Raw genomic sequence first — 22,417 nt, 5'->3', positions numbered from 1 at the left:
TCACGACTCAGAAGAACACCGAGCAGAGCTGAAGATAATAATTGGTTTTTTGGGGAAAGGAAATGACGCAGATTTGTTTCCTTTCCTTAAATTGTCCGGGCAAGGCGTCGCGCCGAACGGACAATGGCGTTCCGTGAATTCCTTGGCAACTCTGCAACACGCTGTCGCGTCCTGCTCTTGAAGACGAAGCTTAAAGGGGTAGAGACACCAAATATTTGGTTGGCGTGTTCTTTGTTTCAAACGTTGCGTATTATCCCAGGACGCGTGACACACGCTGCGCAATTCATATAAGTGCGATAAATGATTTATTATTCCATTATTTATACTGAGCGATTTCGGTTTCGGTTTCTGAGCGCAGGGTGTGCTGCGACGTCACTATCTTGGAAGAGCAGCAACCCTGGTCACATGGGTTCAAAAGTTGTGACGCACGTATTGCTGCGTCGTCTGCTCACGTGCACATGCTGCGCATAGCAGCTCCTTTCGAAATCATGTGCCGACAAACTTGGTCGGTACTGCGATTGCGGAGAAAAGCCAAGCAAGCGAGGAACGACACTGAGTCCTGAAGCCAAACGGCTCGCTTCGGCCGATCTCAGTTGCCATACCGCGTATGCCAACGCGGTTTTTGAGCTATGTTTCGCTTTGCCACGCCGACGCCGATGCTCGACGGACGTCTCTGTCGGTAGCCCGTAGCTGACACATTACAGCGACACGATGCCTCACTTTTCCTACCGACCAATACCCGTCTCTGTCTTCACTTCGCGCCGCCCGCGCAGCCGCGCTGCGAGACATGCTCAGGGTCCCGTGGCTGCTGATTACGGCATCTGCTGCTAGTTTAGCAAGCAGTGCATGTATTCGCTAAATGAATGCTTCCAGACAATTTTACAGGGTTCAGAACTAACCGCACGGGTACGTAACTCCTCCAGGAATGCGCCCATGACGACGACTGCATCTCGGCGCTACTTTTGTTTACATATCTGCATCTGTATACAGGCACCAATTGCGCGTTAGTTCGGCAAGAATTGCAAGCTGCGTTCCACTTAGGTCAATCAAGCTCATCTCTTTTGCGCCGGTTGCGGGTTTGCTTGTTTTCGCAGTGCGATAACTTTGCAAGAATCGCCGAAGAATGCGAGCGCCAGCCTGGGGAATGCTTCATAGCCAGGTTTCTGACAACGCGTAGGACCGGCGTTTCTGACTCGTTGTAACAACTTTTTTGCTGTTTTCGATGTTTCCAGTACTTGAGTTTAAATTGGTTTATCTATAGGTATGTTCGGCACCCATTTGAGATAAACAAAATGACTTAATTTGTTGCCCTCAAGCGACGCCGACGACTGTAGCTGCAGCCGCGGGCTCCTGCAGCATTGACCGACAGACTGGGTCACACCGCCTAGCAGCGGCGCTTCCCGCTTAATATATTTGCGTCCTAAGATGTAAACAATCTTCGATTTCGACTGTTGTCAGGACTACGCTCGATGACCATTTGTATTCGCTAAAACTTGGGAACTCGCTCTCCACAATCGCCGACATTGCACATACGAACCCGGCGGACTCGCTAGGCCTATTCGTATTGCAGGTGAGCCGAAGGGTGAACGTATGAAATGTAGTCGCTCGTTTCGCTTATTCGTATGACGGAGAGGGTCCAAACCAGAGAGTCATCGTCTCATCGACGGGAACGTTTCGCTCGGCCTCCAACATGAGGTGCCGGCTGGTGCGTCAGTGACGGCAGACGTTGATCAGCACACCGACCGCTGAGTCGCCGAAGCAGCGCCTCGCCGATGTCGCCGTTCATAGTACGTCACGTTACTGTGTTTTGATGGCATCGATCGTGAAAAAGACCACTTAGGGACTCTTTGGAGCCCAATTAAAATATCTGTTAAGCACTTGTTGCGTCCAATACTTTGCCTTGTGTGACCTTACATACAGAAGAAGCCCATAACAAGCTTACTATAGCCTCAAAATTTGATGTCCCTACCCCTTTAAGCGTCCTCCAATTTATTAAAGCGAAAGCTTTACTGGTCGCGACCTTGCGATTTCGCCGTGGTGGTACTCCGAGGAGGCACATGACGCCATAACGCGCGCCTCGCCGCGGATATTTCTCTCTCTCTCTCTCTCCCTGCCTAGTCACTACTGCGCATGCGCCAGTAGTAGCACCGGGCCACAGGTGTTCCGCCGCTGCGCAACGCCGCGCCTTTCCTCAATATCTAACTTTCAATTTTCGGATTTCTCTTTCTTCTTTCAATCCCTCCTTTATCCCTTCCTTTACGGCGCGGTTCGGGTGTCCAGCGAGATATGCGAGACGGTTACCTCAATCTCGCTTTCAAGTACGTGGCGTTGGTGTCCAACTGGAAAAGCCTGCCTTGATTGCGTTCTGCACACTGGATAGGCAGCGCGCCCTCCCTGCCACCCTGGGAGGTGACATGCAGTTAATGGGTGATCGCTAGAGATTGATCACGAAATGAACGCTGCGGCCTAGCTATTGCTGCAATGCCGCATGTCAGCCACAACGCTGTCAGCGCTAAAGCATACAGGCCACATCTCTCTCCCACCATCGCCACATGTATGAAAACACGACTGAGGCGTCCACATATCCAGGGAGCCAGTCATGCGCCCTTGCTTTGCTCAAAGCCATCGCCGTCTAGAACATATTCAACGCCAATAAACACAGTGAATGCCGACATCTTTCACCTTCTATATCCTGGATTAGCTGAGCTAATCCACATTAATTTTTTTTAACCTACACTTCGTGCAAGCTCGTGTAGGCCAGCGGAGGCGGGGCTAAAGCTATGGCGTGAGGAGCTGCACTCGTCTGCACGAGTGTCAGCCAATAGCATGATACGAAGCGCCGTCGTCCTCGGGAGCAGACGACATCTGAATTTTCGAGTCGTCATAATTTATTATAAGATAAAATGAAAAATATATACTACAAAACATTTCTTCGTCGCGTTCATTACGGTAAAAAAATGCAAAGGACATTTTTGTTTCGCCTCAAATGGACCGCAACACACAAAAGTGTATCGCCTGCTCTGAAGCGGTCGCTACTTGCGCAGTAAGTTAGTCGTCGCATGAAGGTTCGGCGGCGAATTCCTCGTGCGAAATACAAAGCATCCATGCTTCTGTCGTGACTAGGGGAACAGCGTTCTGCCCCGCGTTGAAACCGGCGTTCCGCGGCATATGGGGTGCGGCTTTCGATGGCTGTCTCTCCGCTCTGAGACAGCGGCCTGACCGACCACTTGAGGCGCCGGCGTATTAATACACAGACGTCAAAGACGATACTGCACGCTTAGCGAGCTTCGCACTAACATGCATAGATACGTATACACGACCATGCATAACGCAAAATACATTTGTCACGTGGGTCGCTCAACGCCGATACCATCCGAACGAACGCGGCTTACCTAAACGCGAAGTAGTGTTCACGCACTAAAATACGCACTTTCAGTCTTTTATCTTCGTAGAAGGTAAGGTTGCCACTCTCTTCGTATCGTGGGTGCACCGCCATAAAGCTGCCGTCGTCCAGGCGGACGATCTTCACAGACCTGCGAGGCTGCGCTGCAACCGCTCGCGGCATTTAGTCAGAAAATGGCGTTGCGCGTTAAAGATCTCCATGCGGTCAAAATTATTCCGTAGCCCTCCACTACGGCACCTATTACTTCCTTTCTTCTTTCACTCCCTACTTTATCCCTTCCCTTACGGCGCGGTTCAGGTGTCCAACGATATATGAGACAGATCCTGCGCCATTTCCTTTCCCCCAAAAAACTATTTTTTTTTCGTTTGAAACGCGCGCCTTCTTTTTTCGTCTGCTAACCTACACTTCCAAAAAAAGCGGTGTGGAAAGTGTAGTCCCCATGCTACACTGCGATTTAAAAAAAATACGTCCGTGTAGATGAGCGCGGCTACACTTTTTCTACACTGGCAAAAAAAAAATGGAACCACGCTACACTAGCTACACTAGTGTAGCCAGTGTAAGTACAAAATATGGCCCTAATATAGCAGGCGGCGCGCTGCGTCCAGCGTTACCCTTTGCTGCGCCGTCGGCTAAAGGCTCAAAGTAGTCCTTGCGAAAACGCGTGACTTAATTCCGGCAACCCTTTTGGCGTGCAGCTCGGATTGCGATCGAGGGCCTCTCCTGAGCTTTCCCTCCTCCATGCGTGATGGCCTCTCCTCTAAATCTTCCTTGATTTATTGATTGAAACAACTTTTATTCCCATCAAAAAAAAAAACGCGCCTCCCACTTCGCCCTCGGCTTCATGGTTTGACGTCACCATCCGATTTCATCGACTCTTTTCGCTGCATACGAACCACCACATCCGCTTCCGGCGTTTTGACCAATCAGGTGCGGCCACTTCATGTGTAACGCGGCGTACGTGTCATCGAATCACGCTAAGCGCTAGTCACGCGTCGACCATCTGCCGTTGGACACAGACAGTTGTCGAGCCCCAACAGCCACGTCACTGCTGCTGCACTGCTCCAAGGCACCGGCGAAGGTAGGCCTCGCAGTCCCCACCTCTGCTCTACCGGCGGTATCGGCGACGCTCGGAGACGTCGGCCCTTGCCACGGGCGCGGAGCCGTTATTGAAGCCTGGTGCGGCGCACGAGCCCTGGGTGGTACCCGAGCGCGGAACGCCAGCGTTCTACTGGGAACTGCTGCTGTCTGCCCTTCGCCTATGAAGCCGCATCGCCCCTACAGCTTGGAGTTGCAACAGCAGCGGAACCACACCGTCATGTTTCAATCCGGGCAGCCAGGGAGTGAGGTCAAGGTACGTGCTACGTGCAATCTTCGTGCGGTTCTGGCTTGCGTTCATCTCATCGACATAATAGAATATGTTGTGCTCTCCGCCCAGTCGTCTAAACGCCGTTTCTGTCTTTCGCAGACCAACCTTCTCGCCATTCTCCATCGGTGCGAGGTGACTGCACCTGACAATTGCCGCGCTGGTCAACGTGGCAAGCGGGTCGGTCATAGCCCCAGTCGCCACCTGGCACGCCGTGGTCGTCACCTGCGTCCGCGCCGTCCGCATCGCCACCGCGGCGAAGGTAGCCACCTCGTGCTTCTGGCTCCCGGCCACGCTGCTGCTCGAGTGCACCGTCTTGCGAGAGACCCAGCTGTTGATGAATCTGGTGCCCGTGGTTGCCTCCAAGTCTCCCAAGAAGCGGTACACCTCATCGACCTACGCCTGGTTCTCTTAGAGGCTGGCTCTCGAGGACTCCGCCCCACCACAGACATTGATGCTTTTAGGTCCGCTCCGGAAGTACCACCAGTGCCTGATTTCGTCGTGCCGCGTCTCCTGTGGTATATGGCCGTCGCATTCGACGGCTAGCATGGCGTCTGGGTCGCTTGCGGGTTGGCTGCAGGAAGCCGCACAGGCGAAGGAACTCAAGCGTCAGTGATGGGCCGCTCTTCATCGTCTTCAGAAGATGAGGCAAGCGCTGGCGTTCGAGCTCAGGGCGGTTTCTGCGCCAAGCCACCCCGCTGGCGGAATTATGTACTTGAAGCTGAAGATAGGCGGCCACCGCCCGCTAAAGAACAAAGTTATTCGCGGACGCGCTCAAGACCTTCGCCCATGGTGGGCCTCCTGGACATGGCGTCCTGCACAATCATTGGACGCTCCATGTGGTTCCGGATTATAGACTATTCCATTTTTCGCGGTTTAATCGTGTAAACGATATCTGAATTTCTGAAATTTTCGCTTAATTTCTTTACATAATATTATTGACGCAGGATTTTTCTTCAATTTGTTGCTGATATTTACTGGAGCACTGTTTCTCGAAGAAATACAGATTTGTCCAGAAACAAGTCTCTCTGAATGTCAAGGGCAAGCCGCCGCGGTGGCACAGTGGTTTATTGCGCTGGGCTGCTGACCCGAAAGACGCGGGTTCGATCCCAGCATGGCGGTCGAATTCTAGATTCCCGTGTATTGTGCGATGTCAGTGCACGTTAAAGAGCCCGAGGTGGTCGTAACTTCCTGAGCCCTTTACTAGGGCGTCCCTCATAGCCTGAGTTGAGTCTCTAATGTGTCCGACGTCCTTCTGCGCTTCGTACCCTGCACTACCAACAATCGTGCTGCCTAAACTGGAAGGTAAGCCTTTTAAAATATCGAGGGCTGTTAGCGCTATGGTGGTGATAATTTTGCGCGGCAACAGATTAAAGAATGCAACAAAATAAATTATAAGGGGAACTGCCATCTCGACTTCTAACATGACCTGGGGCCGAATTACGGGGCGCTATCAATATATCTCCGTTTTGACAGCGTGACGTCAAAAAATTGGAGGACGCTTAAGCTTCCTCTTTAAGAGAGACGCAACAGCGTGTTGCAGCGTTGCCATGGAGAGCAGAGAGCGCCATCGCACGTTCGGCGCGACACATAGCTTGTTGTTGGTGGTGGTAGTGGTTTTATTAAAAATAATAGTAAAAAGGAAGGAAAAGATTTTCGCTAGCCCCGGCATCTGTCATGGATACTGAAGCACCTGAGATGGGGCAGCGGAAATAAAGGACAGCAGGCAGAATGGAGAAATGAAATGAAAGAGGTGAGGGGACAGGAAGAGAGGATAGGGGGAGAAGTAATATGTACAAACTATTTACACAATAAGAAATGTGTCCATGTTGTGCGCGTGATTAGTTCATTTTAGAGGAATTAAATCACACACGCGCACAGCACTGTGTTGGTTACAACTGGAGTGGGGCGTCCAGTTATTAATCGTTCAAGGTAGAACTCGCGGAGCGTTCGGTCACTGCGTGTAACTACCTGATGGAGAACAGACGGGACGTCAAGCCCGTGTGTTCGAGGAATGCACAGAGGCTCACCAAAGTTCGCTCACGAGTGCGCGCACTGCCCTGCGGCCACAATAGCGTCTTGATGGAGTCTTGTAGTATGCCCTGCGCCCTATAGGCCGCGAGCATATCGCGACGAGCATCGGCGAACGCGGCACAGTGAAGGAGCAGGTGTTCTAGTGGTTCCACTGCACCGCATCCGTCACATATAACACTCGTCGCGATTCCGTGACGCACCCGTCGTTCCCCGGGCCACACGCAGCCAATGCGCGCGCGGAGGATCATTGCACGTTGTGACCGTGTAAGTGCGCGACAGCCGGTGACACTGTCGATGCGCTCATCTCCCGCGATGCGTGGGTCGGGGTGCTGCTTTCGGAGAAAAGGACGCCTGTCGCACATATCTCGGTGGACACCCGAACCGGGTCATAAGGGAAGAAAAATGAAATGAAAAGTGGTTTTAAGGAAAGGAAATGCCGCCTGTCCCGCAATTCTCGCTGACACACGTACTGCGCGGTTCAGGTGTCCACCGAGATGCGGCATTTTTCGCTCATGACCAACGCCGCCGACAACACCGGCTTTTCTGCGACACGAGCTCCTTAACACTGTCGCGGTAAAATGACAACACGACACTCTGACGGTGGAATCAGCCAATTAGCAGCAACTTTCCGGTGGCTCCGCGCCGGTAGCATTTATTTGCACGACAGGGGACCGTAGGCTAACGTTTTGCCGTAAAGACGCAGTGAATAAAAAGAGTGATGTTTTATTTTGCTTAGAAACTTCATTGAAAACTCAACAGCGCCAAGCAAAACAAGAAGCACCCTACGTTTTGCATTTAAGTTTGCTGTTCAGTGACTTCTGCTCCCCTGTGGGTATGCGCTGACGGCGGAAAAGCGTCTGCTAGGTGGCGTGAGCTGCTGACCAATTTGAAGGATTCAGCCTTATAAATTCATCCACAAAATCAATCATCGGGAACATGGCAGCCAGAAAAAGAAAAAAACAGCTGGGGCCATATCCGGAGTACACGGGTTCGAACACGACCGCCGCGGCCGCGTTTCGATGGAGGCGAAACGCTAGGGCACGCCCGTGTGCTGTGCGATGTCAGTGCATGTCAGTGATCTCCAAGTGGTCGAAATTATTCGGGAGCCCTCCACTACGGCACCTCTTTTTTCCTTTCTTCTCTTAGTACCTCCTTTATCCCTTCCCTTACGGCTCTTTTAAAGTGTCCGCCGATATGGGAGACAGATACTGCGCCATTTCGCTTCCCCAAAAACCAATTTCCAGTTTTCTGGGGCCATATTACATACCGCAAGTTTGTAAGCGTGACGTCAAAATTACGAAACAGTGCTTGACAGCACTTTTTACGGATCGTGGAATCAGCCAGACACCAGCAAGGCTCCGCACCGGAAGCATATATTTGTACAAGTGGCCATATGCTAACGTACGGTTGTGAAGCTGTCACAAATAAAATTAGCAATGCTTTATTTTGTCAAAACACTGTTTCGAACTCACGAAGTCAAAAATACTAATCAAAACTAGAAGAGTTCTCAGTTTTGAAATTAAATTCGCTCTTGCAAGAACTTTTGTTGCGGAGAAGATGCGCTGTCAGCAGCGTCAACATCTCAGCTTAAAAAAGAAAAAAACAGCAACGCAATGAATTAAACAAAAATAACGTTCTATTTATCTAACAAAGTGTGTTGCAAACTTAAAAATAGGAAGGAAAATGAGAGGCGCTCTCACCTTTTCATTTAATTTTGCTGTAGGGTAGGTTTTGTTGCCATGAGGGCGCGCTGGCAGTGGTAAAGCGTGAGCATGGCGGCTCGCAATGGAACAGGTGATTCGACGGCAAGTTCCTGCTTTTTCACGTGTCGACTAAAATCAAAGTATTGTGCCGATGTCTTAAGGGTAGAAAAATCTGATTGAATGCATTGAAGGCCGTAGGTGCGCAGGAATCAGCTCGCAAGGAGCTCTTGGCACGAAATTCGGCGAAGACCACTTCTTGAGGTAAGTTTGCTGTCGGAGGTCGCTCACTATCGATGACAAAACTGAACGAATACGGCCGTGGGAAAGAACGAGGGCGAGGAAAACGGTCAGGTGCGCAGTTTAAACCATCTCGCTCGTCCTTGCTCATTCATAACTCTACTACAAGTTGTTCTAATGCAGCGCACGAATGTGCATGTTAATGAACAACTGTTGTAGATTCCCGAATATTTATTCCCTGTCTAAAAAATTAATTTCCTTGGCCGATACCAAGAAATCGCCTAGGGAATCGGGGTGAAATACCGTTATCATTTGAAATGGCAACACCACCAAAGAGGCCACGTAATATCCGTCACCCAAGAGCGTATGCTCATCGAATTGCTCGAAGAGCATCCGCCCTTGGCACGGGCCTCGTCGGAGCTCTCGCCTGAGTACACGGCGGCTCGCAGGCGGGAGCTTTAGGAGGAGATTGCCGCCGCCTTAAATACAGAAGGCCTGGCAGTCAAGTCGGCTCAACATTGGCGCTATTCGTGGCATGTACTGGAGCCCACAAGACTTAACACGAAAGACGGAAACCGTGTCTTGGACTGCCGCCAGCGCCGCGAACCGGTTGTCAACGGGTGCCTGCACCTTCACGGCATCTAGCGATGGCCGGTGCGCAGCTTCGCTTTTTCGCCTGTGCCCGATCGCCGCGTAGACAGCACAGTCATAGGCACACCCGTTACGGGGGCGTTTGTCTGCGTTTTGCTCAGCGATGCGGCCTCGCACGCACAGGCAGCGCGTTGCAGTTTTCTTATCGCGGGAACCAGAAATAACGCGCTGAGCTGCCGCAGCTCGCGCGTCTTGCGAGTTTGGTGCGAGAACCGCTGATCCAACGAAATAAATGTTTTGAGCAGTTTGGTGCCCTTACAAGTTCACCCATATTTGCCAGAATTTCATGCAGCGCACCACAACTGCTCATAACATATATTTTCTTAGACTGCATCCTGTGGACCAAACACGCAACGCGCGCGTGCTGAGGCAGCCTAACTCGCCATTTCGGATTCCGGCGTTAAGAAGAGAGGGCACAGGCGATCGGGCGCATGCGAAAAAGCAAAGCCAGCTGCTCACCAGCTATCGTCAGCCGCCGGAAACATACTGAAAGCATTATCTCAGAGACGGCGACGGTGTGTGTGTGTGTGTGTGTGTGTGTGTGTGTGTGTGTGTGTGTGTGTGTGTGTGTGTGTGTGTGTGTGTGTGTGAGTGAGAGAGAGCTGTTATTGTCAGGTACTGGACGGGGGATGAGGGAGGAAAATAGGGGTTCTGCCCGGTAATTGCCTCCGTCGAAGGGTCACCGCAACTGGGCTTTGCTCGTGGCGCTGGCAGCAGTCCAGCAGTAGTGGCTTGCCCGCGGCGACCGGAGTTGGCGCGGCTTCAAGCTGGCCATGGGTAAGCCTGCCAGTCTTGTTCTGTGGAGGACCGCGTGAACGGTCCTGTCGCAGTGGCGCCGGTGCCGGCAGACTGGCGGCTGTGGGTGGCCAAGCCAAGCTTATAGGGCCAGTGAGCGCCACGGGCGTCGCAAGATCTTATTTTGAGCAGTTTGCTGCCCCCCCCCCCCCCATCACCAGCACCACTGTCGTTAGTCAACTCCTGTGACGTTACAGACAGTTTAAAGGTTTGCAGCATGGTTGTGATGAAGGATTCTTGACCGAACCTCAAGGCCATGTACTGTAATCAATGCAACCCTAAGATGTACTTCGAGACATTCATGTTTGAACGTGAGGCACTGTGCCTTCTTGCAGGAGCAGCTCAGCACACCTCTCTTCCCGTCAGAGTTTCAGTGGGCAGCGAGCCCGGGACAAGCTGCCTGCAGAGGGAGGCCAGTCTGCAGCTGGTAGGTGAACTGTATTTCAAACCATTTTATGTGTATGCAGTATAGCTTGTGTACACTGCTGATGACCTCATCTGCATTTTTGCTAATTTTGGAAGGTGTAGTAGTGCGTAAACTGGAGATTGCAAATGCAGCTTCAGTTTCTTTACCTTCCTTCTCTGGTAGTGATTTTTCGCCTTCAGCCACAGTACCAACTGACCACACATTTTAGTCGTACACATGTCACATTTTTCTGAAACTGTTTACTAAGCAGTTTTGTCTTGTGTAATGATTTCATGTAGATGACGCCAGTGAAACATCCTGGCTGGAGGAGACGGGGGAGACATCTGCTGAACTGCTGGTAGAGGAGCTGCAGCAGCATCGGCAGCGTGCTGACACAGCGAGTGAGTTGACCTGCCAGTATGCAGGCTCCACATTACCCTCTTATCAAGGTGCTTCTAATAAATAGCATTTGCAGGAGCGCCATACAGTCACAGTTGTTTCACAATGTCCACAAATGTTTCCTTCAGATCCGGCTTATTGACACGTAGTGCAAGCTTTTTCCCTCTTACAGCAGGAGCTGCGACAAGGCAGACGTGCACTTCGAGTTCACTGAAACAATGCTGCATTTGTCATATCACTGACTGCAACTGCTTTTATGTACTCCTGCTCCCCTCAGACGTTGCAGCAAACAGTTTTCTTATTGCACATCGTGCGGTGTCGTATGACAAGTGTACGTTCAGACTGTTTCCCCTCTGACAGGCACCCGCCAGCCCACCAGCAGCAGCCCACGGCACCACCCACATCGGCAGTTCCAGGCCGTCCATTGCGGTGGAGGAAGTAGCAGAACGAGGAGGTGGACAAGCTGCTTAGGGAGACAAGACGCACAGCAGACCTCGCTTAGGCACGCAACGGGCAGGATGCCGAATTTTCAGGCACGCCTCCTGGAAATATGGGCTGACAGGATACGCCACATTTTGTGCAACAGAAGCAGCTGCATGCAACGTAATGTTCCTACGTCCACCGTTCCAAACTTGTGCTTAACCCCACTGTGACTGTCTCTTGTGGGATGTGCCCCACTATATTTCAGTAGGTCATCCATGACATGAAAGTGAAGTGAGCTTTGAATGTATTTGGAGCAAAGATTTGCTATTGAACTTCCTTGTTTCTGCAGCACCTCAACGAGGCTCCTGCAGACAGAAGGCGGCTAAAAGCCACTATGTCAGACGTTGCTACAACAGTGCGGGACATGAGAAGGGAATCGGCAAGCCTGCACGAGCAGCTCGTACTGGCCATCCCTTTCACGGTGGTGCTGCTGCAAAACCAGCTACAGCTTCCATCAACTTAAGTTTTTTTATTGTTTTTAAATCTTGCTTGCTGGCTCAGTTTTTTTACAGCCTTTTGCAAGACGTAGAAGGTGTGGTTTTTTTCTTATGGTGCCTTTCTACCTTCTGCAAGAAGCAGAAGGTCTGTGATAATTTCTAGTCGGCCTCTGTGTATTTTTTCACTGGTGCCTCTTTACCTTCTGCAAGATACAGAAGGTGTGTGATATTCTCTAGTCAGTGTGTGATGCAGAAGGCGTGCGATATTCTCTAGTCAAGTTGTTTTTGCATAATTGTAATGGTGCCTTTTTAAATTTTGCAAGACGCAGATTTATGATATCTAGTAAGTCTGTATCTGCTTTTTTCTGATGTTACTGTTTTACTTCTGCAAGATTCATAAGTGTTAATGGCCCAATCACTGAGCCGCTTCAACGGGACTTTACATGCAGTATTGCCTGCATTGTAACAAGCTGAATGTTTTGTACGGCTCGGCGTGACTGTGCTCCATGTTCTGCTGTTCAGTGAAAACCTCTACACGCATACCACCTAACTAATGTAACTATGATAATTACACGTCTCTATATATGTATGAGGACTCTTTACTAATGCTGCATTCACTGCGAGCACTGCGACTTGCATTAAGGGCCATACACTTAGTCATGCACCATTTGCATCGAAACTGCTGCACTGTTCATCATATGCAGTGATAATGGCCATTTGTAATGTAATAGTAATACCTTTACTTTCCATCATAGTGATGGGGGAGGTAGGGAGAAAGAACTGGGCACTTGGCTTGACGTGGCTCCCCCCTCCCAGCAATAATAAAAAAGTGAGAGGCATCAGCAGAACAGTGTAGTATGTGCAGAATATAAGATGTTTGTCTGGGCTAGTCGGTACATGGTACTAAATGAAGGCACAGCGCACGAAAGGCGGGACTGAGAAAGAGACAAACACAGCGCTGTGTTTGTATCTTTCTCAGTCCCGCCTTTCGTGCGCTGTGCCTTCATTTAGAATATAAGAGTGCACAAGACAACACATTATAATCATGGATTGTCAGCTCGAGATTCACAAACAAAAGTGAGGACATTTGCACGAAACATGCGCAGGAATTTGGTTCTTCAAAAAAAGTGAGGTCACCATTTATGCAAGAAACATAAGATAAACAAACATAAAAGGACCCATTTTGTTCCCACTAGCCTCAAAACAGTGAGACAAAGTGAAAGTTCGAAGCTTTGAACACCATGTCGAACTTTTGCACTCTGAAAATAAGGAAATGAGTGCAACAGTACAAATGCCACTTTTTAGATTACAAGATGCAGGTTTCACATGAAGGTAAAAAAATGAAGAATCACTATCACAGAAAATAAAACGAACAAAAACATCGCCTACTAGAACATATCAAGAAACAGGTTCATCCATGTATAAAACTAATCTGATATCAGCTTTCATTGATTGCTGGAGTTTAAAGCCATGTTTAATTAGTAATTTCAATAAGTATTTAAGGTCATACCATATCATCTGTTTGTCACAATTTGTGCAACTTGACACTTTATTTCATATATGTGGGGTGCTGGCGGGATAATCTGCAACGTTTCTCTGTAAGGAAGGCAGTTCCTTCAAAAAATCAACATTGTTTTAATTTCCTTTTTATAGGCTAAAGCTAAGCGGTTAGCGTACATGTCATATATGGCCATTATGTTATGTTTCTGAAAGGGTTGAAGAGACGGATGGTCATAAGAAGCGTTGGAAATATTTCTTTGCATTTTTTTCTGCGGTCCATATATTTTATGCATTTTACATAGGGTTGTCGTTCACCAGGCAAAGTGACAACATTTTATGTGCGAGTAGAACAATGCGTGCTGTAACAGAGTTTTAACCTTGGTAGGGAAGATATGTTTGTTTATAATAGTCAAGCTAACGAGTCATGACAACTTCTGTATATTATGATCCACTTGGGCATCACATGACATCTGTTCCGTGAAGACGACACCAAGGATTTTAAATGAGCTTACAATTGCTATGAATTATTATGGCAGATATCTTCATCGATGAATATGTTCCTATTTTTGGGACGAAAGGGAATAGCTTTTGTTTTATTAGCATTTACATTGAACTTGTTTCATTTAGACCATTCTTCAATAGTTACGAGTTCTCTGTTTGCCTGGTTGATTGGGCAAAGGGGCAGAAAATAGTAATGTCGTGCCGTCTTCATAAATAACAAAAATTTGGCTACATCATCTTTATCAACTCTTTTGTACATGTTAAAGGTTTTGTAGTCATGTAAAATCTATTATGTAGTGCTTACTGAACATTGATCTACTTGTGTACTAGGTTTGTGCACTTACTGCAAAAGTGGGCTTATTGCCTGCACAAGCACTGCAGAAGCTGTGATAATTACCAGTAGAACTTGTAGCCTAGCAATCTTTTTTTTTATCATGTCTGCATGACAATTTTTGTTTCACTTGACAAGACATATGGAATTATTGTCAATGTTATGGCATGCAATATGTTTTGCTAATGCCTGTACTTATGTGACCACCTGTGTGAAATGGTGCAGTATGCAGTAAAACAATTAGTGGTGTGCACTAAATAAAGCTTAGGTGGTACTTTCTGATTTCATCAAACATTGCCTGTCTTGCTTCAACATTACACTATTAATTCACGTGCTTTGTCATGCAAACAGCGAGGGCAGGTGGCTGTCCACACAGCACAGGCAGGCTGCAAGATGACGGCAGTGGAGGGGCAGGTGGGTCCACACGGGCAACGGCATAGGAGGGTGCATGGCTTACTGGACGAGTTGTTTCGGCTCGAGTTTCAAATGGAGAAGGAGTCTGAAATGGCTGCGCGGCGAACTCTATGATGAACGGTAAATACACCGTCAGTGATGTGGCAGCTGGTGTGCACGCTTGCTTCTTTGCCATTGCAGGCTTCCAGACACACACCACGAACAAAAAACAAAAAAAAGGCTGCCACTTCGCTAGCTGTAGCCAAAACAACCACGACATACACACAAGCATTGGCTGGACACTGTCTTGGCTGCGAAGACTTGGCTGGCTATTTCATTGCCTATGTTATAGCCTGCGCAACTGTACCAGTCGCTGCTGGAAACGGTTTCTCCGCAGCTGGATGACATGTGCACGCACGACTTTCCCCCGGAGGTGGGTGAGGCGGGTCATTGTCTTCTTGGGCAGAGGCATCCTCGTCGTCCGCTGATGTAGGGGCCTCTAGCAGAGGTTGTGAAGCACTGCACATGCTGCCATGATGATAGCCGCTCATTCCGTCTTATAATGGAGCGTATGAAACATTTGCACTACTGAGATGTTTACGCAAACACCGCTGAAAGAACACCCTTGGAAGCTCATATTGATGTAAACTATTCACAGCCATTGGCTGAACACTGTCTTCAGTAGCTGCGACGACTTGACCGGCTAGTTCATTGCCTCTGTTATAGCCTACGCAACGGTACCAGTCGCTCCTGGAGATGGTTTCTCCGCAGCTGGCTGACGACGTGCATGCACGACTTTTCCCCTGCAGGTAGCTGAGGCGGGTTCCAGTACCTGGCAAATAGCCGGCCGGCGTAGGCGGGTCATTGTCCTCTGCGTCAGGGGCCATCCTCGTCGTCCGCTGACGTAGGGGCCTCCAAGCAGAGGTTGTACAGCGCTGCACATGCTGCGATGATAACAGCCACTCGCTCCTGATTGTAATGGAGCATCCGAAACCTTTGCGCGACTAAGATGTTTAGGCAAAGCTGAAAGGACACCCTTGGAAGCTCATTCTGATGTAAACAATTCACTACTATTTCCAACACGCCACAAGTGTCGTAACAACCCCTTCTGTTTTTGTTTAAGCCTGGAATACTATGCATTTCAACAATGCTTTATGTGCCTTGTGTTTCTGCTGCATTCAGTAACAACACAGGGGCAACTCGCACAACACGTATGTATCGTACCGCAATGCATATTCCTAAGTGCAATGAGCACGCCCCATTCTGGTAGCTTCAGTGCATGAGGACCACTGTAGCTCGATATATGTAACCGAGACAGCGCTTTCTTACTGCTTCCCCCGAAGAAACTCTCCGTCCTCCAACATACACCCGACGCTGTGGTTCAGTGGTTAAGGCGCTCGTCTACTGAGCCGGAGTACCAAAGTTCGAACCTGACCGCGGCAGCCGCGTTTGGATAGAGGATAAACGCAAAATGGCCGTATGCTGTGCGATGTCACTGCACCTTAAAGATCCCCAAGTGGTCGGATACGTTCTGGACACCTCCACTACGGCAAATCTTTATTCCTTTGTTCTTTCACCCCCTCCTTTATCCCTCCCTTACGGCGTACGTGGTTCGGGAGTTCGCTCAGATAGGTGAGGCAGTTACTGCATCATTTCCTATCCTCAAAATCAATTTTCATTTTCCTCCAACATGCATCGCACAACCCCACACCGCAGCCACGAGTAGCGCCAGGCGAACGCGTCGTGGCACGAGCCGGGGCAGCGGGGGTCTACGGCCGGGATTCGAAGGGTGGAGTCGCAGACTTGAAAGAAAACAGATACAACACAGGTTTAGGCATGAACTTCCGCGGTCGTGGCCCGGACTTGCAGCCGAACACATGCAGTCAAAAACAGCAGAGGATGAAGTCTACTCACTGTCATGTAGTTCAAGACGTAATAGCCCTAGCGGCTCCAGAAGGCTGCCCTGTGTGCAGCATTGCCCCGCGGCGCCTTGATGGCGATTAGTGTGTCATCGACACACCCAACGACGCCAGAGATGCTGCCGTGGCGATGGAAGCCCTCCTTCGCCGCTGCCTTCTCTTCGGGGCTCGCCGGAAAGCGAACCCACCCGTTCCGCACCTCAACCTTCACGATGGCTTCGGCAGCCCGCCGCACACATTTGCTAGCCGTCGGTTGCATTATCCCGACGCGCTTTGAAAACCGCCGATGGCGAAAAAGCGGAGCCCGCACAGAAGGCCTGCCGCTCCACCGACAGCGCATTCCCTCGCAAACCTTCCAGTTATTCGGCAATTAATTGACACGACCGCCGTGCAGTGTCCCTGTCCAGGCGAAACTCGCGTCGAAACAACTCGACCGGCAAGCCAAAAGCGTCTTCGCGGACTCTCCTCGTTACTCGCGCCGCCGCAGCAGGCTGCTACGTTGGCCGCCATTTTCCCTCGCAAAGATTGTGGGCGTACTAGGGGCTACGTTTTTCGCTTGCAAGTTTCAGTCACATTCAGCCCGCATAATTAAGTGCGCTACGTCATCACTACCTAGAGGGAACACCACGGTTGATTTTAAATTATGGGGCCGCCGAAGTCATCTTAAGAGGGCTATGCGATAGCAGAGTGTTCTGGATACATTGCACACAGACTGAAGTTGAAGGCAGTTAAACACTGGCAGTTAAGAGACTGGCAACACTTGAAATGATCAGCTGTGGGCCCGTCTTTGCTGGGCGACAGTCCCCTAGTACCCTTCGCTTATCTTAACCAACGGCTCTCCTCCGATCCCTGCTGTCCGTCATCCCATTTCCATCTTTCAGCCTTGAGTTTTCTTTCCTTTCAGGATCAGCCATTCGTTACTTCGCCAAGGGACGGGTATCCGCCATCGCTGTCTCTTTTCTTAAGCGCTTTCTCCAGCAGCGCACACGGCATATGCAATTCATAAGGGTGCACGTGCGCACCTCCTTACTCCCCGATTACGTGGTTGCCCACAGTACAGCCAGAATAACGGATCGCGCAAGGAAGCAATATCTTCCTCATTCGCTGAGGACCGCGACGGATGGCATGGTTTTATGTCTAAGAATTGCAATATCCTTCCCTATATTGCTCACGACGGCTACCCTCCGGGACACAAGTCCGTATCCGAATCTAAGAAATAATATGGAGGCAACATGAATCAGGATCACTTCCTAACCCGGCGCTATATGCGGCCATGTTTGCGGCGCATACTCCCCCGTATGTAAACTATGTGGCCAAAAGGCCGATTAATCACATATTTTATGGGCATGTCCCAAGGACGCACCACCTAAAAAGAGAGTTCGTCAGAAGACATTTTACTTCCTTTTTACTCATCTCTGTTTAGAGTGTAGGAGCTACCTACAGGCAGTTCATCAAAGAAATGCATGGTTTGGGACGGCAGCTACTTTCGAATGCAGCCTTAGCCCACGACACCGTAAGATACGGGAATTACCCTAGCGTTTCAGCATACTTGCACCGTTGTGCTTGGCACGGAGTGCATCGATACACTCATTTCAGCGACCACAAAGTAACAGTGCATTGCGGAAAGCAATTAAAAAAATGTTGTGGTCGCAACAAGAACTGTTCATTGCTTGTATTTTTATTGTAATCGAGAAGCGACACCTGCAGTTACTGAAAGCAGAAAACCCCCATTCAGCCAAGCTTAGCCGCTTAGCACAGTAAAACAGCTAGCTCTCGCTGGAGAATGACCTTAGCTTGTAAGCTGAGCTCGACTAGTTTTTCTTTAATGAAGTGAGTGACAGGAAATTTTGGCACTCATAAGAGCACATTGACTGCCTAACGACGGAAAATACCTGAATTTCTGCGATGACTACGTTTTTAATGGTTTCCCTACACATGAACTCCACTCGTGTCAACGCTCGAGTGATCGCAACGGCTTGCAAACGTGATCGGTCAAACCTGCGTGTGGATCACTAGACTGTTCGATGTAAGTATTTTTCCTACAAAATGCTTTTAGTGCTTAGCAGCCTATGCACTCACCGTGTATGGTACACCAGAAGTACGAAAAAAAAAATTTTCTTTCTTGGCCGTGGGCGTTGCAGTGCGCAAGGAAAAAAAACTGATCCTTTGCGCTGTGGTTGGATGGCGCACTAACTGAAGGCGTGAATAGTAAAGGAAATATACGTTGGCTACCGATTCATTTCAAAAAGAATCATGATAGTACATCCGGCCCTGCAGTTCCTCAAATATACGTCCCGGAAATTCCTTGAGGCAACAACATAAATTTTGAAAGAGCTTAAACTTCCAGTCGTCTACCGTTTGAGCAGAAGAAATGGAATGGGTTTTATCCTGGCCTCCTTACGAACATTAAATCATGAACCGTGATCAAAAAGGAGTCATGCAATAATTCAATGCGAAAGAATTTCTTGTCTCATGACTGACGTCTACAGGATCTGTCACCAGAGAATGTCAGCAGATAGTCACCAGAGCGTGTCATCAGACCGTGCACGCACGAAAATGACCATTCGAAAAAGAAATTCGCTGGCATTACGGCACGAAACCAGGCCCGCGGTGTGCCAGGCGGGCACGTAACACATACGCCACGAAGGGTCTTTTTTCCTCATTGCATGGAAGTACACCCACCCTTACAGGCTTCAAGCCCGACTTGACCAGGTCGCATCACGCAACCTGTCATACAGAGTCACACCAGCATCCTGCTCTCACTTTGCCCGAAAATAAAAAATCCGGGAGACACACGCATGCATCCAGTAAGTCGGTCCTGCGCAGCATGTACCCCCGCACCATAGCACACTGCTCTCTGAACAGACTTCGATGAACGTGGCGGCTCTGCATGGCGATCACTCGTGCGGCTCTTCCACAGGCTAAACAGTCCCATGAGCAGTAAAAGATTAAATGGGACCTTATAACCCTCCACTTTAGGCAAAAATCTTATAATATAGGGTGTAATCTCAATGACCTTTTTAGGACTCCGTTGAAGGATGTCCCCCCCCCCCCCAAAAAAAAAAAAAAAAACACGGCATCACGACAAGACACAAAACAATGATCAATAGTTTATGGCTGCTGACACAAGAGACAGTTCACTATGGTAGAACAGCCCCTTTTTAATGAAGCCACGTTTTGACAGGTAAGGTTGACGTGTGAAGTTTAAAAAAAGGAAGTCTTTGCGGCCGATTGATCGTGTTCCGTTGCACGCGCTGTTGTCTAGAAAGGAGAGGTTAGGCTGCCAATACTGGTACAGGGAACAAAGTCTCAGAACATTTGCAATCTGTCTTCTGGAGGAATTCCATGGAAAACCGTAAAGTGAGCAAATATAATGTGTCGGTGACTTAAGAAAACCCCACAAAGGCCACACACTCCTATGCCAGTGGACGCAAACAAAATAGGCAAATGAGCACCTATTCGTCTCTTTAACACAGCTAGCAGGAAGGAAGGTTTGCTGTTTTAAAAAAAGAAAAACCTTGAAACAATCTGACGAACAAGCAAGTGCTGAAGGCCAGCTCCACCAGCCTCCAGAGGAAGAAACAAATTGTCTCCAAAAAAGTATCAAAAATTCTGTGCGCCACGAAGGGTCGTTGGTTAAAGCATGTTAGAGGGGCACGAAGTGAACGCGTTGTGGTGTGTACGACGGTAAAGTGTGTTGGGGATGTGTACGGATGTTAGACAGCGATGACTTGCGAAAAAAGTTACTGATCCAAGGGTCACGTGATAATTGTAACCTGACAACAAAACTCGCAAAAAAAGATGCTGACGTTTAAACGTAAATGCTTTCGCATTTCTCCATTGCAGAAGACTGCAGTGCTGTCCAAGTTTTTATTCCTGAGTGACGCAACCGAGAACAAGGTCTCCTTAAAAAATTAAAAAAGATGCAGTACTAGATGCAGAACGAACAAAAAAGGTGCGACCGGAGGGGACGCCACTGATGAAAGCAAGGTCACAGGCAATGTAACTCCCACGTAGTGCTTACCGAGGCCTTTTTAGAGACAGGGGTATAATGCAGCAGTGAAAAGGGAGAAGAGATTTGCCCATCGAAGAGAGGGCATTCTATATTTCGGTGCTAATGCTTGCCGCGACAGACAAGTGCGGAGCAGCTATGCTGCTCATGCCGCGCGATGTACATATTGGTTATCTGTCTGGATGGTACAGTGGCTTCGTCTGCGGCCAAATCTCGCTTCGGAGCTCTCTCCGGTCAAGAACAGACAGTTGTGTTGATCACGGACCGCCGCTTCATTTTGTGTCGCAGTTTCGACCGCGACGAGAGCCAAATGGAAAGGTTTTCTTTCTCGCTATGTGTCTGCATGTCAGTGGTTCTCTTGCCGAATTTAAGTGGGCGCCCTTGCATGCGAAAATCGCGGGAAATGTAGCTGGTATACAGCACAGGCAACTTCTCATATGGTTACGCTTCCTGATGTTAGCAACTGGAAATAACTCTTTCTAGTGTGCTTCTTTTTTTTTTCAGTTGAAGCAGCATTTAACCTGCTGGCAAACGACGGACCAGACAGCAGACATACCAGCCAGCAGATACGAAGCCTGTATGCAGGAATTGTTGTTTTTTCATTAACATTTTTCTTTTTCTTTTTTTTGTTGCCGTTGTTCATGTTACACACAGGACAAACGATCTATACATGGTTTTGACGTTTGTAAACAAACATGGGGACAGATGATGATACTAACCCCAAAGTGAGTCCGGTATCAGTGACACGGTTTTATGCAAGGTTACGCCAGGCCAGGCGACGCGTGTCTCGCTGGTTTTTATAAGGCAGCGCGGCGAGGGTAGCATTCTGCGCAGTGTTTGATAAGGCTCCAGTACTGGTGGCGCTCCAGCTTTTGATGCTGCTCTTCAAACAAAGTGCTGTGGGGCTAAATCCCAGTGTTGCCGAACAGAAAACGTTCGACAAAACCGCGTGTAATAAATCTGCGTGCGCCTGTGTGCACCAGTGTACAAGGTAGCCCGCTCTTGGGACGAACACATGAGCGCGTGGCCGCGCTCCGCGGCGTGATAGTTCATCGAAGCGAAGTGGCGCACGCGCAAACACGATTGGAGGCGGCGCTTCACATGGGAGAGCTAGGTTTCTATCACTGCTCTCCGCGCATGCGTAGCGTTGCAATAGACAAATACCAATCTGTGATTTAAGCAAGATGCGGTGGCGCTGCTGTCGTCGGCTGAAACGACAGGATAAAACTGAGGGTGTAAAGTAGGCTTAGCGCCCTTAGGAATACATGGAAGCAAAATTTTTTTTCGATATATGATTTCACTCTGCACCTGATTTGAGTGCGTGATGATTTTGTCCCTTCGTGGACAACAACCAAGTTCATCCTAGAACATATTCTGAAAGTATGAAGCGTCATTTCGAGTGCAATGTATTTTTGAACCATTGCGTTACGTACTAGCGAGGGTGATACGCGCTTAGCGGTACGGACGTGGCGGGAGCGCGGCCCATAGACCTGTAAGCAAAACTCTCAGAAATATTTTTCTTGTTTCACAGAGTACCCATAGAGGCGGCTGTTTGTTAAAGGTTGGCAAGTGCTTTAAAGAAGAGTGTGGCAAAGTATGCTACGTCATTTCGAGGTTATCTTTCTAAAATGCCACTATATATATATATATATATATATAGTGGCATATATATATATATATGTATATATATATATATATATATATATATATATATATATATATATATATATATATATATATATATATATATATATATATATATATATATATGCGCGGACGGCCGCGAGCCTAGTAGAAAAGGTAGCAGTTTGAAGAGGAACTTGTCGCTACTTAGCATAGCTACTCTATAG

General features: G+C 48.9%; 1 protein-coding gene across 1 annotated transcript; it reads left to right on the top strand.

Moving 5' to 3' along the window:
- The first annotated feature begins 5,381 nt into the window (after positions 1-5,381).
- Positions 5,382-11,644, top strand: LOC144115013 (uncharacterized). Its single transcript, XM_077649127.1, has 4 exons — positions 5,382-5,608; positions 10,522-10,613; positions 10,892-10,993; positions 11,352-11,644. Exons 1-4 carry the CDS (start codon positions 5,382-5,384, stop codon positions 11,642-11,644), a joined length of 714 nt encoding a protein of 237 aa, XP_077505253.1.
- The last annotated feature ends 10,773 nt before the right edge of the window (positions 11,645-22,417 follow it).

Source organism: Amblyomma americanum, chromosome 1 (genome assembly GCF_052857255.1).
Source record: "Amblyomma americanum isolate KBUSLIRL-KWMA chromosome 1, ASM5285725v1, whole genome shotgun sequence".
NCBI classification, from domain to species: Eukaryota; Metazoa; Arthropoda; class Arachnida; order Ixodida; family Ixodidae; genus Amblyomma; species Amblyomma americanum.
This window is presented reverse-complemented; position numbering and strand designations above follow the sequence as displayed.